The sequence below is a fragment of the Arvicola amphibius genome, chromosome 10, assembly GCF_903992535.2.
Source record: "Arvicola amphibius chromosome 10, mArvAmp1.2, whole genome shotgun sequence".
Lineage (NCBI taxonomy): Eukaryota > Metazoa > Chordata > Mammalia > Rodentia > Cricetidae > Arvicola > Arvicola amphibius.
Genome location: NC_052056.1, coordinates 119,003,366 through 119,023,044, shown reverse-complemented (window position 1 = coordinate 119,023,044; position 19,679 = coordinate 119,003,366). Strand labels below are relative to the sequence as shown.

General features: G+C 48.5%; 1 protein-coding gene across 1 annotated transcript in view; it reads right to left on the bottom strand.

Moving 5' to 3' along the window:
• Nucleotides 1–504: 504 nt before the first annotated feature.
• The window catches only part of Tbx5 (T-box transcription factor 5), a 43,629-nt gene continuing 24,454 nt past the window's right edge, over nucleotides 505–19,679 (bottom strand). The window contains exons 7-8 of the mRNA XM_038346382.1: nucleotides 10,225–10,451; nucleotides 505–1,079 (exon numbers count right to left, since the gene is read on the bottom strand). Of these exons, the coding sequence (XP_038202310.1) occupies nucleotides 505–1,079; nucleotides 10,225–10,451 (802 nt within the window). The remainder of the gene's footprint in view (nucleotides 1,080–10,224; nucleotides 10,452–19,679) is intronic.

Sequence of the window (19,679 nt, the reverse complement as noted above, 5' to 3'; positions counted from 1 at the left end):
CAAAAGGAATTGTTTTGAGACATATCTGTCTCTGTTCTCCCTCCATTAAGGGACTGGGTCCCAGTAAGAAAATTCAAAGAAAAAAATATATTATTATTTATTATATAACAAAGTCAACATTAACACCAAGACACAGAATGTCTCTCACTGTGCGCCGGGGTCAAACACTCAATGAGGCAGTGTGTTCTAGAACCCAAAAGAAACAATCGGGGAAGACAGCTGGGGCGCTGTGGGTGCACCTGGCTGATGGAGGTTGTGGGGGGTGGGACTAGTCTCTTTTCCTGTTTTGTAGGTTTTGAAGCAAAAAACGACAGAGCCACAGTTTCGGAATGGTGACGTCACTGATCAGATCAGTGGCCTTGGGAGCCTCAGGTACAGAGGTGACAAGAGGTCACATGAGTTTCTCATCTGTGGGGTTCTCATTGCTACTGTCCCTCCTCTCTCTCTCTCTCTCTTTTCCTCTCCTCTCTCTCTTGCCCCTCTCTCTCTGGCTAAATTCTGCCTTTAGCTATTGTCACTCCACTCTGGCACCATGCCAACGCCGTGTACCGGGTGATACTGGTGAGGGGACAGGGTCCTGGGCACGCCGTGAGAGTAGAGGAACTCTGGGGGCTGCAGGCCCCCTGGAGACTGAAGGCCAGTCTGAGGCCCGCATTGCCTGACCACAGGCTGATGGGCCACTGATGTCTGGTGCTGGAACATTCCCTCGCCGAGCTGAGGAGACCCATGGTTGGTCATGCCAGCTAGCCGAGGGACCAGGGGCCCGGAAGTAAAATGAGCGGAGAAGTGCTGATAAGGGAGGCGGTCCATGGGCTGCACTGTGGTGACCGTGCAGCTGCTGTAGGACGGCATGCTGGGCCACGTGTTACAGCTGATGTCCTCCAGGCTGGGCACTGTCTCACTGGGTGGTGCGGAGCTGGCGTACATGCAGGCCTGCCGCTGGGCCGACTCAGTCCTGTAAGAGGCACTCAGGCCCTGCTGCTGGGGATAGCCCGGGCGGTAGAAGGCATCCTCCTCGCTGGGGGATGTCTCCATGTACGGCTTCTTATAGGGGTGCTCAGTGCTGGAGCATTCCTCATCTGCAAAGACGGGAAAGAAATTAGCCACCCTACACCACAGCCGAGACCAGAGATAGCCACCGGGCCTACACTAGGGGCTGTCAACTCCAACCTCCATTCTGAGCAAAAAAAGAAAAAGAAAGAAAGTGGACCACCATGGCCATGGTTGGGGCTATGACTTTTAAGCCAAACTCGTGACCTTGAACTAAGTTAATCTCTGCATCTACAAAATGTAACGAAGTCCTCTATAGCACTTCCTACAGAAAGGAACACTGAGAATTAAATGAGAAAATGTGTCCACTAAGCAATTAATCCAGAGCCTAGTACACAGAAAAGTGCCAAAAAGCATATCATCATCACCATCAGCATCATCATCACCATCATCATCATCGCCAGCCTTATTATTAATGATAACATTAGTAGTACCATTGTTTCCCCCTCTTGTACATTATCTCATCTGTCCTCTAACATCCCAAACCTGGTATACGTGCAGCAATAATAAAAACAACAGTAGTGCCAGAAACAATAATAACAACAAATACATGTGATGCTGACAATGCCTGGCTGTGTTCTAACCACTTCCCACAAGGTGACCCACTCAATCCTCACAGCAACCTTATGAGGTGGGCTAGGAGTCCTGTTTTATACCTGAGAGAAAAGGAACACAGAGGGTAAGAAGCTTGCCCAAGGCCTTATGATAATGGTGGCTCTGTGACTAGTGATCCGACCTTCTCACTGTAAAGTGTCTACTCATCAATGTCACAGTGCATGAAGGAAACAATAAGCATCCCATGCAATGGATAGGTGGATGGACGATGGATTGACAGGTGGGTCAATGAGTGGGTGAATGGTGGATAGATGCATGGGTAGATTGATGATGGATGGGTGAGTGGATGGATGGATGGGTGGATGGGTGGGTGGATGGGTGGTTGGTTGGGTGGGTGGGTAGGTGGATGAATGGATGGATGGGTAGGTGGATGATGGATGGATGGATGGGTGGGTGGGTGGGTGGGTGGATGGGTGGGTGGATGGGTGGTTGGTTGGGTGGGTGGGTAGGTGGATGAATGGATGGATGGGTAGGTGGATGATGGATGGATGGATGGGTGGGTGGGTGGGTGGGTGGATGAATGTAATTTTGAACAAATCCCCTTTATTAGTTGTTGAGTCAATATCAATCCCTGTGTCTCTGTGTCTTGTGAACTGGGTCATGTCCCTCTTCTGTGCACTACTTAGTCTCAGAACAGGGTAATGGAGATAAGAGTCTCCATTAGGCACTTTGGGACTGTTGGCCCTCTTGGGAGCTAACCAATGTGCTGGCATGGGTCATTTCCTAGAAGAATTTGCAGAAATAGAATGTTTTGAAAATTGTATGCACACACAGTTTTCTACAACTTTCAGGGGGCCAAAAACTTACTAAGACCCAGTCTTTAGGCTAAGAGCCCTCAACACATTTGGGCAAGAATCATTTTATTTTTCTCTTAGTGTATTGTCAGGGATTGGAGTAGGGGAAGTGGAAAGGGGGAGTCCACCCTCCAACAACCATCTCTTCACTTCTGATGCAGTTTAGTGATGCAGACCTCACCCCCATGATAAGATTAAATTGAGGAGAGAAAAGAGAAATGGATTTGCTCAAAACATGTCACATGTATGCATTCCAAAACTCAACAAAGAAGAAGAAGAAGAAAAAAGATTCATGTCATTAGTCCCCTGATAATTTAAAGAGTATTGCTCATAGCCAAGACAACATGGTACATCATTCTCTTGGAAGAACTGGTCTCTAGCTGCTGCCAGCTGCTCCCTGCAGGGAGGCCATACCTGAAGGTATCTGCCAGGCTGTCATTTCAAACACACCCATTCCCTGGGGCAGATCTGACCCTCCCGATTAGAGATTATCATTTCTCGTCTCCTGATCTCTTTCTGATCAACATATGTTGACAAATGACATATGAAACTGGGAATGCAGCCCAATGAGAGGGTTCTTGCTCCAGATTTGATCATGTGGGGTGTGTGTGTGTGTGTGTGTGTGTGTGTGTGTGTGTATAAGAAATGAGGAGGGGAAGAAGAGAAGGGTGAGGAGTCAAAGGATCTGTGTCAAGAAAGAAAACTCCATCAGCCCCCTTCTGGGAGACAGAACCACTAACCATCACGGTTAACATGTGCGGTGTGGTAGCCAGAACCACTAACCATCACGGTTAACATGTGCAGTGTAGTTGAGTTTAACTTATCTGAACATTTGTTTGTTTCTATGTGTTTTGATACAAGGCCTCATTCTGTAGCCCAGGCTGACCTAGAACTTGCAATCCTCCTGCCTCAGCTTCCTGAGTGCTAATCCTCTCGGGGTTTCTCACTTGTCAATGGGGACAGGTGTCTCAGAGCCCTGGAGGCCTGGTCAGCGCCCAGCAGACTATGGCTATCCCACATAGGTGGTATGTAGTCACTGTGGATACTGAGTCCCTGGAAGATGTAAAGAGACAGTCGCTGTGAGTCACACAGAAGGGACAGGGTGGCCTTCAACCCATGTTCTTCAGGGTCAGACAGGAGGGTTGCAGCCCACCTTTGGGAGTCGGAAGTGTTTTTGTGGTGTGGGCTAACTTAACCTTGGTCTCCTCTGTCTTATTTAGATGAGACTGTACTTCAGGCTCCCGGTAGATTGTGTCTTTTGGGGTTTGTCATGAAGATATAGGCTTGTGTGTATGCTGTAGGCTTGTCTGGGGTGAGCTCAATCAGTGGCAATTGTTTTGTTACCGAAAGGAGGGAGAGAGGGAGGAAGGGAGGAAGGGAAGGAAGGAAGGAAGGAGAAGGGGAGGAAGGATGGGGAGGTGAGGAAACCATGGCTGTCTTTGAGAAGTACAATTGTCTCGGTCACGCATCTTTTTTGCATGGTCAGCAGTCATGAAGCTAGCTGTTCGACTAAACGCCATGAGGAAGAAACTACTCACGACGCCACCTACGATGTGACTCCGCTCTGTCTTACAAAGCCCCTCAATGTGACTGTCCTTGCTCCCACTTCTCAGAGCAGGAATGAACCTCAGAGAAGCGACAGGAACAGAAATCAAAGTGGGCGGGCACTGACTTCCTGTGCCTACGACGCCCTGTCTCTGTGCTCTCCAGCTTTCCAATGGTCAGTGCCGTTCATCTGTCAACCCAGCGGGTATTGCCTGAGCTCTGCCAAGTGCCAGGCAGTGTACCAGGTGTTTTGGCTGGAGCTACGACCCAGGCAGACATACGTCCCTCCAACTGGGAACAGGGACTAACAAAAGCTAACTATCTTGTCACTCAGAGAACGGACTGGGATTTAAAGTACCCATTTGCCGGCAAAGCCCATGGGTTGGTTTATTAAACAGCCCCTCAAACGGATAGCTAAGTGTAGAAATGGCGTCAGCCACACAGCACAAGTCACTGTGTTCCCCAGGTGATGCCAGCAGGCAGCGTGGAAGCCTCCCTGCACAGTGTGGCTTGTGCCTGCCTCACGGCATTGTACGTTTATTTTTAGCTAGACGTTTTGCAACACATCTGGGAACCATAGGGTGCCCAAACATTGGTACCAAAAAAAATTCAAAACATCCCCCCCAAGGAAACTCTTGCAGTCACTTCTGCAGGTGTTCTGTGTACACAATGCCAACCACGCAGATGTTTGAAGACATCCAGATGTTTTGCAGTGTTTACTTTAAAAAAACTTTCAACTAGCTAGGGCTTTTGGACTCTTGACATTGCCACCCTTGGCTCATTTTCATGCCTGCCACCTCCTCTCTAGATTCCTCCTCCCAATCTTCCTTCAGCCCATCAGACCTTAAACCCAAAGATCTCACTGTTGCCGGCTGGGCTCATAGCTTTGGATTTTTTATTATTATTATTAACTAGGGCGTTCCCCTTTTCAATAACAGAAAGTACAGCTGCAGGGTACCCTTGGCAAGAGAAAAAGAAAGGCAAAAAGGAACCATTTTTAAGTTTTTGATCCCTTCCAGATTCATTACAAGTTTAAAAGGGGGTGGGACGGGGAGGAAGAATAATAAGAAAAAGGTCGGAACACAGTTTGGAAAATCATAAAATTATACATTCCAGTCTTTAAGACCCAGAAAGACCTGGTGCAGAATGCTCGGGAAAACTCCCAAGCTGGGTTCCTGCTGAACACAGGACCTGAGGATTCTCAAGTCTTCCCATGCATCATCACACTATAAAGGAATTCTACCACAGGGTCCAGGCTTCAGGTCAGGCATGGTCAAAGCACTGCATGCAGTCTCAGTGTGTGTCCAGGGGGAAGACCTGGTTTCATTCTTTTTATTGTCTGGGATGAGGTTAGCTTCCCTGGTGGTGGAAAGAGCCATAACCAGACGTCAAGTGTTCTAATGGGACTACCCGAGGACCTGAGGATTCTGCTTCAGAGCGCGCATGTGCGCGCAGCAAGACTGCTCAAGGACACTTGCCACCCTGCAAATCCAGCTAATTCTTTTGAGTAACAGGGAAGTTTTTCCTGAATCTGGCCACCCATACAGTATAGTACTGCAGGAAGCCCTGCTCTTTTAGTATTTTCTAGAAACTGCTTTAGTTTGTTTGTTTGGGTGGGGGGGGGTTGTTTTAATTGGGGATAAAATGGTTTTAGTGATGAGCTCAGAATCCTGACTTTAAGGCAGAGCCGTGGCTTGAAAGCTTATGCTTCCAGTAGCCATGGATGGAGACCTGAGCTGCTCTAAGTCCGTGGCTGTACATGGGGCAACCCCCAATCCTGCTTAGGTTTAACTAGGGAAATACCAACTGTGGCCTCCTGTCTGTCTGCCTTACACAGCAGTTGGCTCAGTGCTTGAAGTACGAAATCTCTTACTTCCAATCTTATCCGTCTGCATAACCCACGTCTCCCCACTTTCTCTAATTTTCTCTCTTAGCATACTAGGCAGATGGCTCTCTGAAGGTCATCCAATACTCAGAGGAATTTGGGTGGATTCCAGAGCTGGAAGCTTCCCAGGGCCACTTTTCAAGTCACTGATTCCATTGAGCAAATATGGTCACAGTTCCCAAGTGGGTCATATCCCTTGCTGGCTTGAGTTAATGCAAGACAATGTTGTGGCGTCTCCACAGACAGAGATGTTGGAACCCAGCACACAGAACTCTCAGCTGAGGGATCGGCAGGGAGTCAGAAGATGGCTTCATTCAGACCTTCTGAGTCACAAAATGTGAGGATGGGTGACCCTGGACTTTCTTCTGTTAATGAAACTCAATAGGGTCAGCCAACACCTTACACAGATGGACGGATAGATAGATGGATGAAGGATGGATGGATGGATGGATGAATGGATGGATGGATGGATGATGGATGGAGAAATAAATGACCCAAACTCTCAGTACTTGAGTTAAAATGGAGACCTTGGAATGGCATCATGGGTAGATCTCAAGTAAAAACAAAAACACCTTGACTCAGAACCCAAGCAACCACCATGAGTTTACCCACTGGCTTCATGCCTATCTCCCCCACAAGAATACATGTTTCATGAGAGCAGATCTCTATCCAATTTGCTCTCTGTTTACATGGCCCAGTGTATACCATGTTCTCAGTAAGTATGCCTTTGATGACTTCTCCCCGGTCCTGCCACTCATCACTCATCATCGAGCGTATCACTTTAGAATTTGACATTGGTGCACAGGACAGAGGAAGGAGGGACTGGGCATTTCTCCAGCTCAGGTTGCCCTGAACAAATTAGTTAAGGGAAAACACTGAAGCTCTAATAACTTTTAAAAGCACACAACATCGGGTTGGCATGACGGCTCGGCCCAGAAACGCACCTGCTGAAAAGCCTGGCAACCTGAGTTCGATCCCTGAGACCCACACGAGGTAAGGCTGGAACCCACTCCTGCAAGCTGTCCTCTGAACTCTACGCACTTAGCGTGGTAAATGTGCGCCCACGCATCCATACATGCGTGGGCACACAAAACAAATAAGTACATGTAAAGTCCTTAAAAAACAAACCCCATAGTATGGGAAACAAGTAGGCCCTCCTCATCTCTCCTGTGGACTTCCCTTTGATAGCCAGTGCTGTGAATGTCTTTGCTACATCTTAATCTGGGTCGGTTTGCTTGCTAAGGAGAGAATGGTGAGAGTCAGGGTATACACGGGAAAGAAAGACAGACAAGTGCTCTCTCCCGTCTTCAGATCCTGGATTTGATGGAGTGGCACTGGTAAAAACGACCTTCCCAGCTTTTGTGACTCCATCCATTGAGAGAGATAGGCTGGAGACAGCCTCTTCCAAACACAAGGATAGGCTCCTGGCCTGTGGGGCCCTTTGACATTGCATGGGCCTGGCTCCTGGGCTGGCTGGAAGGCAGACAGACAATGAGGGGAAGTCAGATAGCAGGGCCAGGCTGGGGCCAGGGGGGAAACCACCCACAGAGTTATCTCTCCTAGGGAGTCCCAAACTGGAAGGAAGCCTCCCTGATTCGTTTATCACCTCACACCGTGGGGACTGATGATGAATTGCCTTCTGACCCCATTGGCTTCCCTGTCACCCAAAGCTCCCTTTGGGGGTTGGGAGTGTAGAAGGTGGCAAGGAAGGCAGAAGTTTCTGGGAAGGCCGAGGCTTTCTGTGGAGTATATACTGCACTCCCTAGTACCCCAAGCCCACTGGCTTCACAGAGGATGCGGGGCCAGGTGTCTCACCAACTAAGAGACTTTGGGGAAATTTCTCCATCTCTCTGAGCTTTAGTGTCCAATCTGAAGTGACGGGGTGGGGGGGGGGGAGACACATTTTCACATTTTTATCTCTAGCCAGTCCCAAGATCCTGGTTCCACTCACTTCTCCAGCTCTGAGCCACCATGGCAGACCTCACAACCTGCAGTCACCTCTCAACAGGTGTCTGGTGTCATTCCTGTCCCCTCCTATCACAGCCAAGTGACACTGCCAAACACAACATCTAACCACGACACTGGCAGGCTGCTGACCCCCTGACGGCCTCCCACTGCTGTTCAGATAGCACGAGTCAGTAACAGAAATGGCTTAGGAGGCACCCAGTTGGCCCTGCCTCTCTCTCCAGTCTTCTCCTTTGCTCTGGGCACCCACACGCTAAGCTTTTCCAGAAAGGGTGGACACCCACCCGCTCCCTTCCACTCTCCCTAATCCAACGCCCTGTCCATTTTTTCCAGCTTGATATCCATTAGCAATCTGCAGCTGTGTGTGTGTGGCATTCATGTTTGCAGGTACACGTGTGCACCTCATATATGAAAGTCAGGGGACAGCTTGGGCTGCTGCTTCAGGTGCTCAGCTATGCCGGTAGCGGGCCAGGCACTTCCCACGTATTCTCGTGTCTCATGCCCTCACCCACCTAACTGGTAGGACTCACCGTTAGAGGTACTCCAAGTCCAGAAAAGTGAATGATTTGCCCAGGGTCACCCAGCTGCAAGTGGACAGCAGTTGCAACCCTTTCTGCAACAGGCAGACCCCTGCCTCAGACCCGCTACGCTGATTCTAAGTGCATCTAAGCAGAGAGGTTGACTCTGGCATTTTGCAGCCTTCCCAGCACCACATCCGTGCAGAAGGCGTGGCTAAGGGCTCTGCTGTGAGTATTGACCCCAAACGGGCTTTGATTCTTCTCAATCTTCTTCCTAGCCTCTCTTCTCTTTTGGTCTGGCATTAATTTAATCGACAGAGCTCCCTAATGCGAACCTGCTGAGTTCTCTCTTGCTATGTATGACCAAGTCTCCACAGCAGTCTCCCTCAGGAGATGACATTTTTAGAGTGTGCTTGGTGGTAACACCGACAAAAGTGTGCTTCTTTGAGACACAGGGTATCGGGTGTGCAAACCAGACTTAGCTGGCAATTCCACCTTCGTGAACCACTGGCCAGCCAGGTGCAGTGGGGTTTGCCTGCAATCTCACTACTTGGGAAGCTGATACAGACAACTGGGAGTTCAGAGCCAACCTGGGCTACACAGTGAGTCTGAGGCCAGCCTGGGCTACACAGTGAGTTTCAGACCAGCCTGAGCTATATAGGAAGTCTGACCCTGTCTTAGAAGAAAAAACCCACCAGCCCTTTTCTGTGCCTCAGTTTACCACCTTTAAGGAGAGGTCTCCGAACCTACATTGGGAGAAGACTTACTCAGAGACCAAGACAAGTAACGACCTTTTTATCCATCACACCAGACAGGATGTTTGAACAGGAACTCCTCCTTGGATACTCTTTCCCTCACTGCAAGCCGAGGGAACAGACAAGCTTGCCGCATCTGGTATCCAGCCTACCCGGGGGTGGATGTGTGGGGAGCCAGGCTGGGGGATGTTGGGGTGACATTGTTCAGGCCTCGGAAATTCAGGGAGTTTGAAGGGTTTGGGGTCCATCTGGAAGTCAGGCATCAATCCCCAGGCAAGGACCAACGCCAGCGAATCTATCCTTTCCGAATGCAAGGATGGGGCAGCCTGGGCTAGTCACTCAGAACATGTTTTCTTCCTCCGGGAAGCCCAGCTCCTGAGAATTCTACTACAGCTTCTACAGAAGTAGCTTTGCTGGTGGTGTCTGAGGACAGTGGCTCAACTAAAGGTCCAGAAACAGGTCACTGGACTTCTGCTGGCACCCAACAGGCACTGATGGGGTGAGTAGCAACAGGCCAGACTCTGACTTAGGTGTTTTAGAACAGAACATTTGCCATTGACTGAGCCCACCCCAGACAAGCACAAAACATATGCACAAGCCTACTGTTCCTTCATATCAAACCCCAAAAGACACATAACACCGGGGGCCTCTTTTAAATCAGAGGAGACAAAGGTTAAGTTAGCCCACATCACAAAAACACTTCCGACTCCCAAAGGTGGGCTGCAACCCTCCTGTCTACATACATTAGTATGCATGTATGTGTGTATATACTATGTATGTATGTATGCATGTATTTCCCTGTGTGTGTACACATGCTATACACACACACACACACACACATACACACACACACACACACACATGCATACTTTATAAAACAGATCTAGACATTTCCCATCTTGCTCAAGGGGAGGCTGAACTGAGAGACATCCTAAATGAACCTCTTACTTGTTTCCTGCGTGGTTTGAATCTCCTAGCCTTCTATGTTTCTGTGCTACTTATTGGAAAACTGATAACACTAGATGGAAGCCCCGTGCACTCCACCCTGGGGAGGGGTGCGGCAAGGGAGGGGGCGCTGGCAGGCCTGTCACACTCACCTTTCCTCTTGGTGCAGTGGTAAATTTGGCTGTGCTCCTGCGCCAGTGGGTATGGGTTGGGTGGGGGCAGAAGGTCCTGGGAGGGGCCGGAGACACCATTCTCGCACTGGTACTGGGACCCTAAATTGGATGAGGTGGAGAGAGCTCGGGTCTCACTGCTGAAGGGACTGTGGTTGGAGGCCACTTTGTGCCGCACTGTGCTCCTGGGAACCACGGGGTACTCTTTACTGGAAGGAAGAAGACAGAAAGTTAGGTCCATCGGTGCTCTGCGGCTGAGCCACGTGCCAACGAATCCACTAGAAACGTCAACAAATGAAACCCAAGGGGTCTTTGGTGATCAAGATGGCCCAGTGACACTTCTGGCATCCCATACCACAAATCCAAATGTTCAGGCACTCACTTTTCACATCTCGTGCATTTTGCAAGAAGGTCTGAAAACAGCCAGGGGGACACCTAAAACCCGCCCCGACATCGGGCATCGGAACTGCTTCAGCTCGTCCACGTGTCTTTGAATTGTCCATATCAAAAGATGGATGGCTGCCCAGACATTTATGCTTAACTTCTGAATACTTTTTTAAAAGGATATGTCTTTGCTCAAGTAGAGCAGAGAACCCTGGACAGTCAGGTGCAAGGTGCAGCCTTAGGTCTTTCTACTGTGCTCAGATTCCTGCTTGTGACCTTGAATTCGTTTTAAGTAACCGTCTTTGTCACACTGCTGTACCTAACTGCTCTACATCTTGCTTTTTCCCATCTGTAAACTGGGGGCAAAAAACATCCCTAGTTTACAGTCAGGAAAGATGAGTCCATGGGTAGAGAACTTGCTGCCCGAGCTTAGAGGCGCGAGTTCAATCCCTGGAAGTCTTGTAAAGGTGGAAGGAGAGAACCAACTCCACAAAGCTGTGCTCTGACACACTAGGGCACACGCACGCCCCAAATACATATCACATGTACATATGCATGGGGACACACACACTAATAATAATTAAAAGAAATCCTTAGGGGCTGGAGAGATGGCTCAGTAGTTAAGTTTGGTTACCAGCCCCTATATCAGACAGCTCACAACCACCTGTAACTCCAGCTCCGGAAGAGCCAACACCCTCTTGTGGAATTTGTAGGTACCTGCGATTGTGTGCACATAATGCTCCCCACATATATGCATAATTAAAATTTTTAATATACATTCAAGATATTACAAGTGAAAATGCCCCACTTTTAAAAATTCCTGGTTTAAAGGGTTGTTGAGCAAAGGAATGAGAAGGACACAGCAAGTGCCAAACACTGTGGTTAATGTTTTAAGTAGAGAGAAGAGAAACAGGAGGGGAGAGATAGGAAGATAAAGAAGATGGAAATCACAGAACCAAATCCAGGTCCTCCTTGCATCACACCCACACCCTGATGAGCTCGGCATCCACCCTGAGGCTTCCTGCTCAGCATCCTCTCAGGCTCTCAGAATCTGGTCCCTCTTAAGCTGAGGATGTAGGGTTGGTCAAGTGCTTGCTTAGTGTGCACAAATCCCTGCATTTGATCCCCAACACCAAATAAACTGGGCAGAGTGGATTGTATCTATAATCCCAGCACTTGGGAGGTAGAGGCAGGAGGACCCGGAGTCCAAAATAACAATAACAATGATAATAATTTGATAACCATTTCAGCATGATTAGTCTTCTTTCTAAAGCCTATGATTTATGAAGTTAATCACAGTATTCTAAGAAATTTATAGACTTCAACACTCAGCCAGAGACCCCTGGCACTAGGAACATATTATGATACAAAACACATATGGATCAGGAAATCCCAAGTGTCAGGACTTTTTTTTGTCATAACCTGGAATCAAATATTTCTTTAGGCATTTTTGAAAGTAATTTTTGATCCAACTCGGTTTAGTTCACTATGGAACAATCAAACACACGTGTGAAAGTAAGTGCTTGGGGTACCAACTCAGCTCCTTCCATGCAGCTAAAACAAACGCTTACTTGTGGAAATTAAAGCGTGCGTTTGGGACTGGAGGTACAGCGCAGAGGTACAGCGCTCACCTAGCATGCATGAAGCTCTTGGTTCAATCCCCAGCACCACATCCATCCATCATTCATGCATATATCATACGTACATTATGCACGCATCATAATACATATATCATACATGCATCATACGTGGATCATACATACATCACACATGCATGCACCATACATACACACATAATAATATATTGTACATGCATGCATCATGCATACAAATCATGTATAATACGTGCTACATGCATACATACATTGCTGGAGATGTGGCTTAGTGGTAGAGTACATGCCTAGAAGCTGAGTTTCAATTTTCAGCACCAAAATTTGTTAATTAGTTAATTGATAACAGACTAAGAATGGAGCTCAGTGGTATTCACATGGGATGTATAAGACTCTGAGTTTTAATAACTGAACTGCAATAAATTAGAAAAGAAATAAAGTGCAAGGCATACACTATACAATCTCAGTAGCAAGTCCCATATACATTAAAAATTGTTGAGAATGCCACAGGCATGAGTCCATGACACCCTATTCATGAGTTATGATGGTGTTATGATTTCTGTGCCCATTTTACAGATTAGGAAGCTGAAGCACAGAGAGATGAGACAACTTGCCCACAGACTCAGAACTTGTTAAAAGACACAACCAGAATTCTAGCTCAACCATTACCTAAATACATCTTTCAATGTCTAAAGCAGAGGCCCGGGACCAAGGTCCCCTTCTATGCACCAGGGATATAGACTTCTCTACTCTCTGCCCTTGTCTATGTCTGTTATGAGGAAACCCATCACAGTGGCCAGGCAAGGGACATGAAGACCCTGTCAAGTTTCCATGACACTACACGCCCACTATTCATGACGCCCAAAAGAGTCTCTTGGCTACGCCTCCCCCGGGGGCCTGTGCCATCTCCGATCCCAGCTGGGATGCTCCACACGGCCACCAGTCAGCCAGGAAGCTAAGCAGAATGCCATTAGCTCGAGAGCTCTGGCTTTGTGGTTCAAACCATGTAATGGAAAAACAAGAATAAAAGAAACGGCAAAATAATAAAACAAAACACTACCGAAGCCATCGGTTCTTGCCGGTAATTCTGCCTGGGTCTGCCGAGGTCAAGCGCTAGGCTGTCAGCACTTCGGGAGGAAGGGAGAAACCATTTGGGGTTTTATATGTTTAACGGGGATGGTTATTTTTTTTAATTAAAGAAAATAAGCCTCCAAAAATATTGGCTGAGGGAATTTACAAGGGATCGTACCAGTGTGCTCCGTGGAATTCTCCCATCCAGCCTTGCCAAACTGCAGAATTACTCACCCCGAGAAAGGCCAAACCCTGTTTTATAAACACTTCCAGAAGTGGAAAAGTGATATTACCCTCAATAACCACGTGTCCCTCACAGCTTGCTTCCCTCTAAGGAGCCTCAAACATCATCCCCCGTGTGTATCAGAACATCTCGTTTAGTGCCTGAGGTGCTACGTCCCGAGGCCATCTGACCGTGCCAGGCTGTGGGTAAGGGAAGGCAGTGTGCCTCCTCCACCCAGTGAGGGGAGAGAGATACAGGGAAGGAAATGTCTGAAGTAAACCACAGCAGGGTGGTCCCCACGGAGCTCCTCAGTGGACCCACCAAAGGATCCATCAGTACAGAGGAACTGTTAGTGTCTCTCTGGTGGGATCATCATGGTGCCTGAGATGGGAAGGCACAAGTTGTTTTCCTCTGAAGCTTGAGGACACCCGTGAAGAAGCCAGAGCATCACAATAGAGTCAATGTTGAAAAGGAGTATGTGTGTGTAAGGCAGCCATGGACGGCAGGTTTTCACCATCACCACCATCACCACCAGCACCACCAGCACCACCACCATCATCACCACCACCACCACCACCATCACTACCATGATTGGTACTGTTTCATGAACGCTCACCCATGTTCCGGCCACCGTACTGACTGTCATCAATGTCTCCCCTCATTTGCTCCTAGACCATCCCTCATTGTGTGCAAGTACTTAAGAGCTACCATATAGATAGGAAAATTCAAGTTCAAAGAACTTAAAAGAGCCAACAAGCGGATACATTCAAAGTCTATTCTGCTCCTAAACTCTTGAGGATAAACTTGGATGTGGTGACGGGGGCGGTATCTGCCGGCACAAACAGGCTGATGATGACAGAGTTGGGAGCCATCTACACAGAGCAGGGTTGAGGTCATCGGGCAAGCCCCACTGTTGCTGAACTTGTCATCCTCCGGCAATCCCACCAACCGGCTCTGCTCAGAGGCACCAGACACAAGCCAGATCCCGGGTCCCTCGGCTCTCCCTGGGTGCCAGAACCCACAGAGCAGACCCTCCCTGACTTAGGCTCCCTGACGTTCTGTTCCCTGCGAGCGAGCGCGGAGTGAATGACGCCATTGTCACTGGGTCTGGGTTGTAAAACATTACAAGGGAAGATTGAAGTCGAGGGCCAATCTGCACCATCAGCTTGCCGCCAGCTAATGAACCCGTTTTCCACTGCACCCGAGCGGATTGAATCGACCTTTTCACGAGAGCAGGTGGCGGGGAGGTGATGTGGAGGGGGCTTTTGTTCAGTTTTGTTTTCTCTAGGAGATGCTTACCCAATTTCTGGCAGCATTTTTAAACAACCAAAGTGGGGTGAGGGCCATAAAAGTCCTGTTCTTGTGGGGCACATTCCTTTACGGGCTCCCTACTTTCATCTGAGACCCAAATTAAAATGGGCCAGGCAAATACGGCCCCTAGGGAGCTTTCCTAGTGCGCGCACCTTCTAATCTACTTGGGGGAGTTGTTATGACCGGACATATGTGAGCACCATGGGAAACCAGGAGGGCACACCTCAGGAGGCAATCACCCCAGGCAACATACAGATCAGCACAGATAACAGATAAATTTGGTTCTCAGCTCATGGCAGAAAGGCAGAGAGGACCATCTTGCTGTGGAGAATAGGCGCAAATACTCTACGAAAATTTCCCACTAGGGTTGTGTGGGTTGAGAGGGACCAAGACTCTCAAGGACTCCTCCTCATGCTAGAGACAACTTTAGGGACAACCTTGCTTTGCAGCTATGGGGTCACGTGATTGTACATCTCTAGAGAGAGTAACAGCGGGAACTGGCTCCTGGTTCTGGTGCTGGCCTGGCTGGGTGGATGCCCCATACTTAAGCACAGAGAAAGAGAGGAGGAAGGGAGGAAGGGAGGGAGGGAGGGAGGGAGGGAGGGAGGGAGGGAGGGAGGGAGAGAGAGAGAGAGAGAGAGAGAGAGAGAGAGAGAGAGAGAGAGAGCGAGCACCCAGGCTAGCCTCAAACTCAATACATAGCCGAGGATGGCCTTCAACTTTTGTTTTGTTTTGTTTTTAATGTGTATGAGTGATTTGTGTGAATGTGTGTCTGTGTACCATGTGTGTGCCTGGTCTCCATGGAGACCAGAAAAGGGCACTGGGTCCCCAGGAACTGGAGTTATATATAGTTTTAAGTCACTATGTGGGTTCTGAGAATTAAATCCAGGTCCTCTGAAAGAGCAACAAGTGCTCTTAACCACTGAGTCATCTCTCCTGACCCATTTTTTAAATTTATATTTGAGAAATTAGGTCTATTTGTTTTATTTTATGTGCATGAGAGTTCTTCTTGCATGTGTGTCTGTGAGCCACATGTGTTCCTGGTGCCCAAGAAGTTCAGAAGAGGGCACTGAATCCCCTGAAATTGGAGTTATAGACAGTTGTGAGCCGATATGTAGGTGGTGAGAATTGAACCTAGGTCCTCTGGAAGAGCAGCCAGTGCTCTTAGCTGCTGAGCCATCTCTACAGCCCTGACCTTGATCCTCCTTCCCCTGCATCTGAGAGCTGAGATGCCCATCTGAGAGCAAGGCATGCCCATCAGGTTTGGTTAACATAGTAATGTAGTACTGGGGATGGAACCCAGGCTTTATGAATGCTAAGCAAATACTCTGCCAGCTGAGTTTTTTTAATAGGGGCAGGATAGCTAGAGGACTCATTATGCAGTCAGTTTGGATCCCAACTCTCAATCCTCCTGTCTCAGCCTTCTGAATGCTAGGAGGCAGGAATACACAACTCCATCCTGCACAGCACATTCTGAAACAGAGCTTGGCACCTAGCAGGGGCTCTGAATGGGCTCTGAACCGCCTTCCCATCTCAAAGATCAGGTACTTCGGGTTTGCCAGTTTCCTAGAGAGAGGTGTGTGTTTGCACCCAGCTCCCTGAAAGGGGTCTGACATCCCAAAGGTAGTTTCAGCAAGTGCTCCTGACAGCTCTGAAACCATGGAGCAAGCTAGGCCTGTCTCCCTTTGTCCCTTTGTCTCTTTTCTTCCATTTACAGGAAGGGGAATCCAAGGCCAGCCCTGCAGGACATCTGGGAATCACAAGGAGGAAACTCCATGGAGGCACAGCAGTGGACTTGAATGGGGCAGAGCCCTAAAGAGCTCTCAGGCTGTCCATCAGACACTCTTCCCTCATGCCTGGCACACTGCACAATGCAGACCCAACAGTTCAGTCTCAAATACTGACAAGTTTGCCAGCTAGAGAGATGACTCAGTGGGCGACCAACTTGCTCTAAAAGCCTGAGGACCGGAATTCACATTCCCAGCACTCACATAGTGCTGAGCAGGACTGGAATCCCATCTGTAATCCCAGTGTGAGGGAGGGAGAAACAGGGGATCCCAGGAGCAGACAGGGTGTCTAGACCAACTGGATCAACGAACTCTGAGTTCAAGTGAAGGACCTTATGTCAATCTAGGAAGACACCTAACATTAACCTTGAGGCCACACACACATGCATACACACAGATGCACACACACACGTGCATACACATACATACACAAACATATACACACATACATACACACATACATATGTATACACACAAACATACACGTGTGCACATGCACATACATATACATACACACATGAACACATACATGCACACACAGACATATAGACATAGATACACACACTTATACATGCTAATAAATAAGGGGGAAAGGGGGATTTTTCTGGTATATTCTAGATTTTGGCATGGGTTTAGATTTTACAATTATGTACATTTATCAAGAACCAGAAGGTAAACTTACAATATGTACATTTCACTCTAGAAATCTCAGAGAAAGAACTGTGAACAAAAAATTGAATGTCAGTTAATGCCATTCCTGTGACTTAGCTTAAATGTCATCTGTTATAGTGAGCAGGACAGGTGGAGGAGTAGCGTGGACACATTGGAGAGACGGATGGTAGATGGGTGGATGGTTATGTGGGTGCACCAGACAGATGGCCTGGAAGAATGGACAGGCAGATAGGCGGGCGCATATGTGACAAAGAAGACACATGAGCAGGAAGGCATGGGAAGCTTTCGTCCCATCCCGGAGCCACAGACTGCCAGAGAGATGTAGAGCACTCTTTTGTAGCAAGTTTGCTTGTAAACCTGATCAATACTGCCACAATACAGATGAGGGAAAGAGAAAGATGGTAGTGATGATGGTGGTGATGGTGGTGATGATGGTGGTGGTGGTGATGATGATGGTGGTGATGATGGTGGTGGTGGTGATGGTGGTGGTGGTGATGGGGTGGAGTCTGGGAGTGTAGCTCAGTGGTGAGGCACGTGCTTAGCAAGATCAAAGCACTGAGATGAACCACCAGCATCCCCAAAATAATTAACTAAATTAAAAAATATAAATTATGTAAAGGACCTAGGCAGAGATTTCTCCAACAAGGCACAGGAATGGAGGAAAGGGTCAGCTCCACCACCGCAGCGGAAATGCAAGGCGGTCGGTCTCTCCGGGAGCTGTCACCTCACACCTGCTAGGATGGCCGCTATCGAAATGACATGAGATAACAGGTGTTAGCGAGAAGGTGGAGAAAAGGGAACCCTCTCCACTGCTGGTGGGGATGCGATCTGGCACAGTCAGGGAAACATTACAGAGTTCCTTCTAAAGCTAAAAATAGAAGTACTGTATGATCCAGCAGTCCCTCGCTGGGTCTGCATCCAGAAAGGATAGAATTGGTGACTGGGTTCCCGTGCCCATCACTGTCCTGGTCACCGGAGCCAAGAAATTGAAAACCTATGCAGGTGAACGGATAAAGGGAATGAGGAGTGTGTGTAGAGCAGAGTGTGGGTCAACCTCCAAAAAGGAAGAACTGCTCTCACTGGAGACACCGTGAATGAAGCTGGAGGGTGTTGTGTTAAGGGAGAGAAGCCAGACACGGGAAGATAGAAGGTGGGGCCTCACTCCTAGGTAGAGTCCTAAAATGGGCCAACTTCTGGCAGGAGAGAGTAGAGTGGTGGCTGCCATAGGCTGAAGGAGGAGGCATGGAGTCAGGCTGGCCAAGGAATAGAGAGCTCCAGGCATGCATGAGGAACAAGCTCTAGAAAGACACTGAGTAGCCAGCATGGCATGGGGTGATCATGCTGCACAGGGTGGGTGGTAATTTGCAAAGGGGTAAGAACTAGGTGTTCCTGGGAGGGAAGGGAAGGGGGCAAGACAAGAGGGAAGTGGGGGAGGGAGGAGGAGAAAGAATGGCTGAACTTCCCACTTACAACCTCAACCTCCCTCTTGTTTTGAGATAAACATGGTCGCCCCCCACCCCCACCCCGTGGTGCAGGGGCAGAATCCACAATTACAGGAGAGTCAGGAGTCTGGATTTCTGACACAAAGAAGTGTCAAGTCACTTCTCGGTCACTGCGCATTGGGTTGGTCTTCAGCCACAAGCAAGAGAAAGCAAGAGCGCTAAGCCTTCCATGAGAAAGCCAGACATGTATGTGGTCAGGGGCTGAAATTTGATTTACAAACAGAAGGGATGGAGGCAGGAACAGAAGAACTGTAACTTTGGACGGGCCACAGCCCCACAAGTCCCTTGAAATCGTTGAATTTTTTTTTCCCTATGTATATACTGTATTCCAGGTCTTTCTTGAGTTCATTTAATTTAGTGTGAGTTTGAGAGAGAGAGAGAGAGAGAGAGAGAGAGAGAGAGAGAGAGAGAGAGAGAGAGAGAGAGAGAGAGAGAGAGAGACAGAGAGAGACAGAGAGAGAGGGGGGGGTTCACTATGTAGCTCTGGCTGTCCTGGAACTTGCTATGTAGATCAGGCTGGCTTTAAACTCAGAGATCCGCCTACCTCTGCTTCCCAAGACAGAGGCCTGCGCCACTCCCAGCTGCTTTCATTTGACTTTAAGAAGGGGAAAGGACACAGTGGGAAGAGTGATACAAGCAAGGCCGAGCAGAGGTGGAAGACAATGAATGATCCTGTACAATGTAGCCAGGATGAGTTCCTCCAAGACTGTGGTGGGATGGGGGTGGGTGGTTCTGACCTGGCTACTGTGTCCTGAGATCCAAACTCCCCCACGCTGGCTGTCTGCCTAGGACAGCTCAAAATCCAGCTACATCTACCTTACCAACCACTTCCTATCAAAAGAACAAAGAAACACAGATAGCATCACTCCTCTCTGAG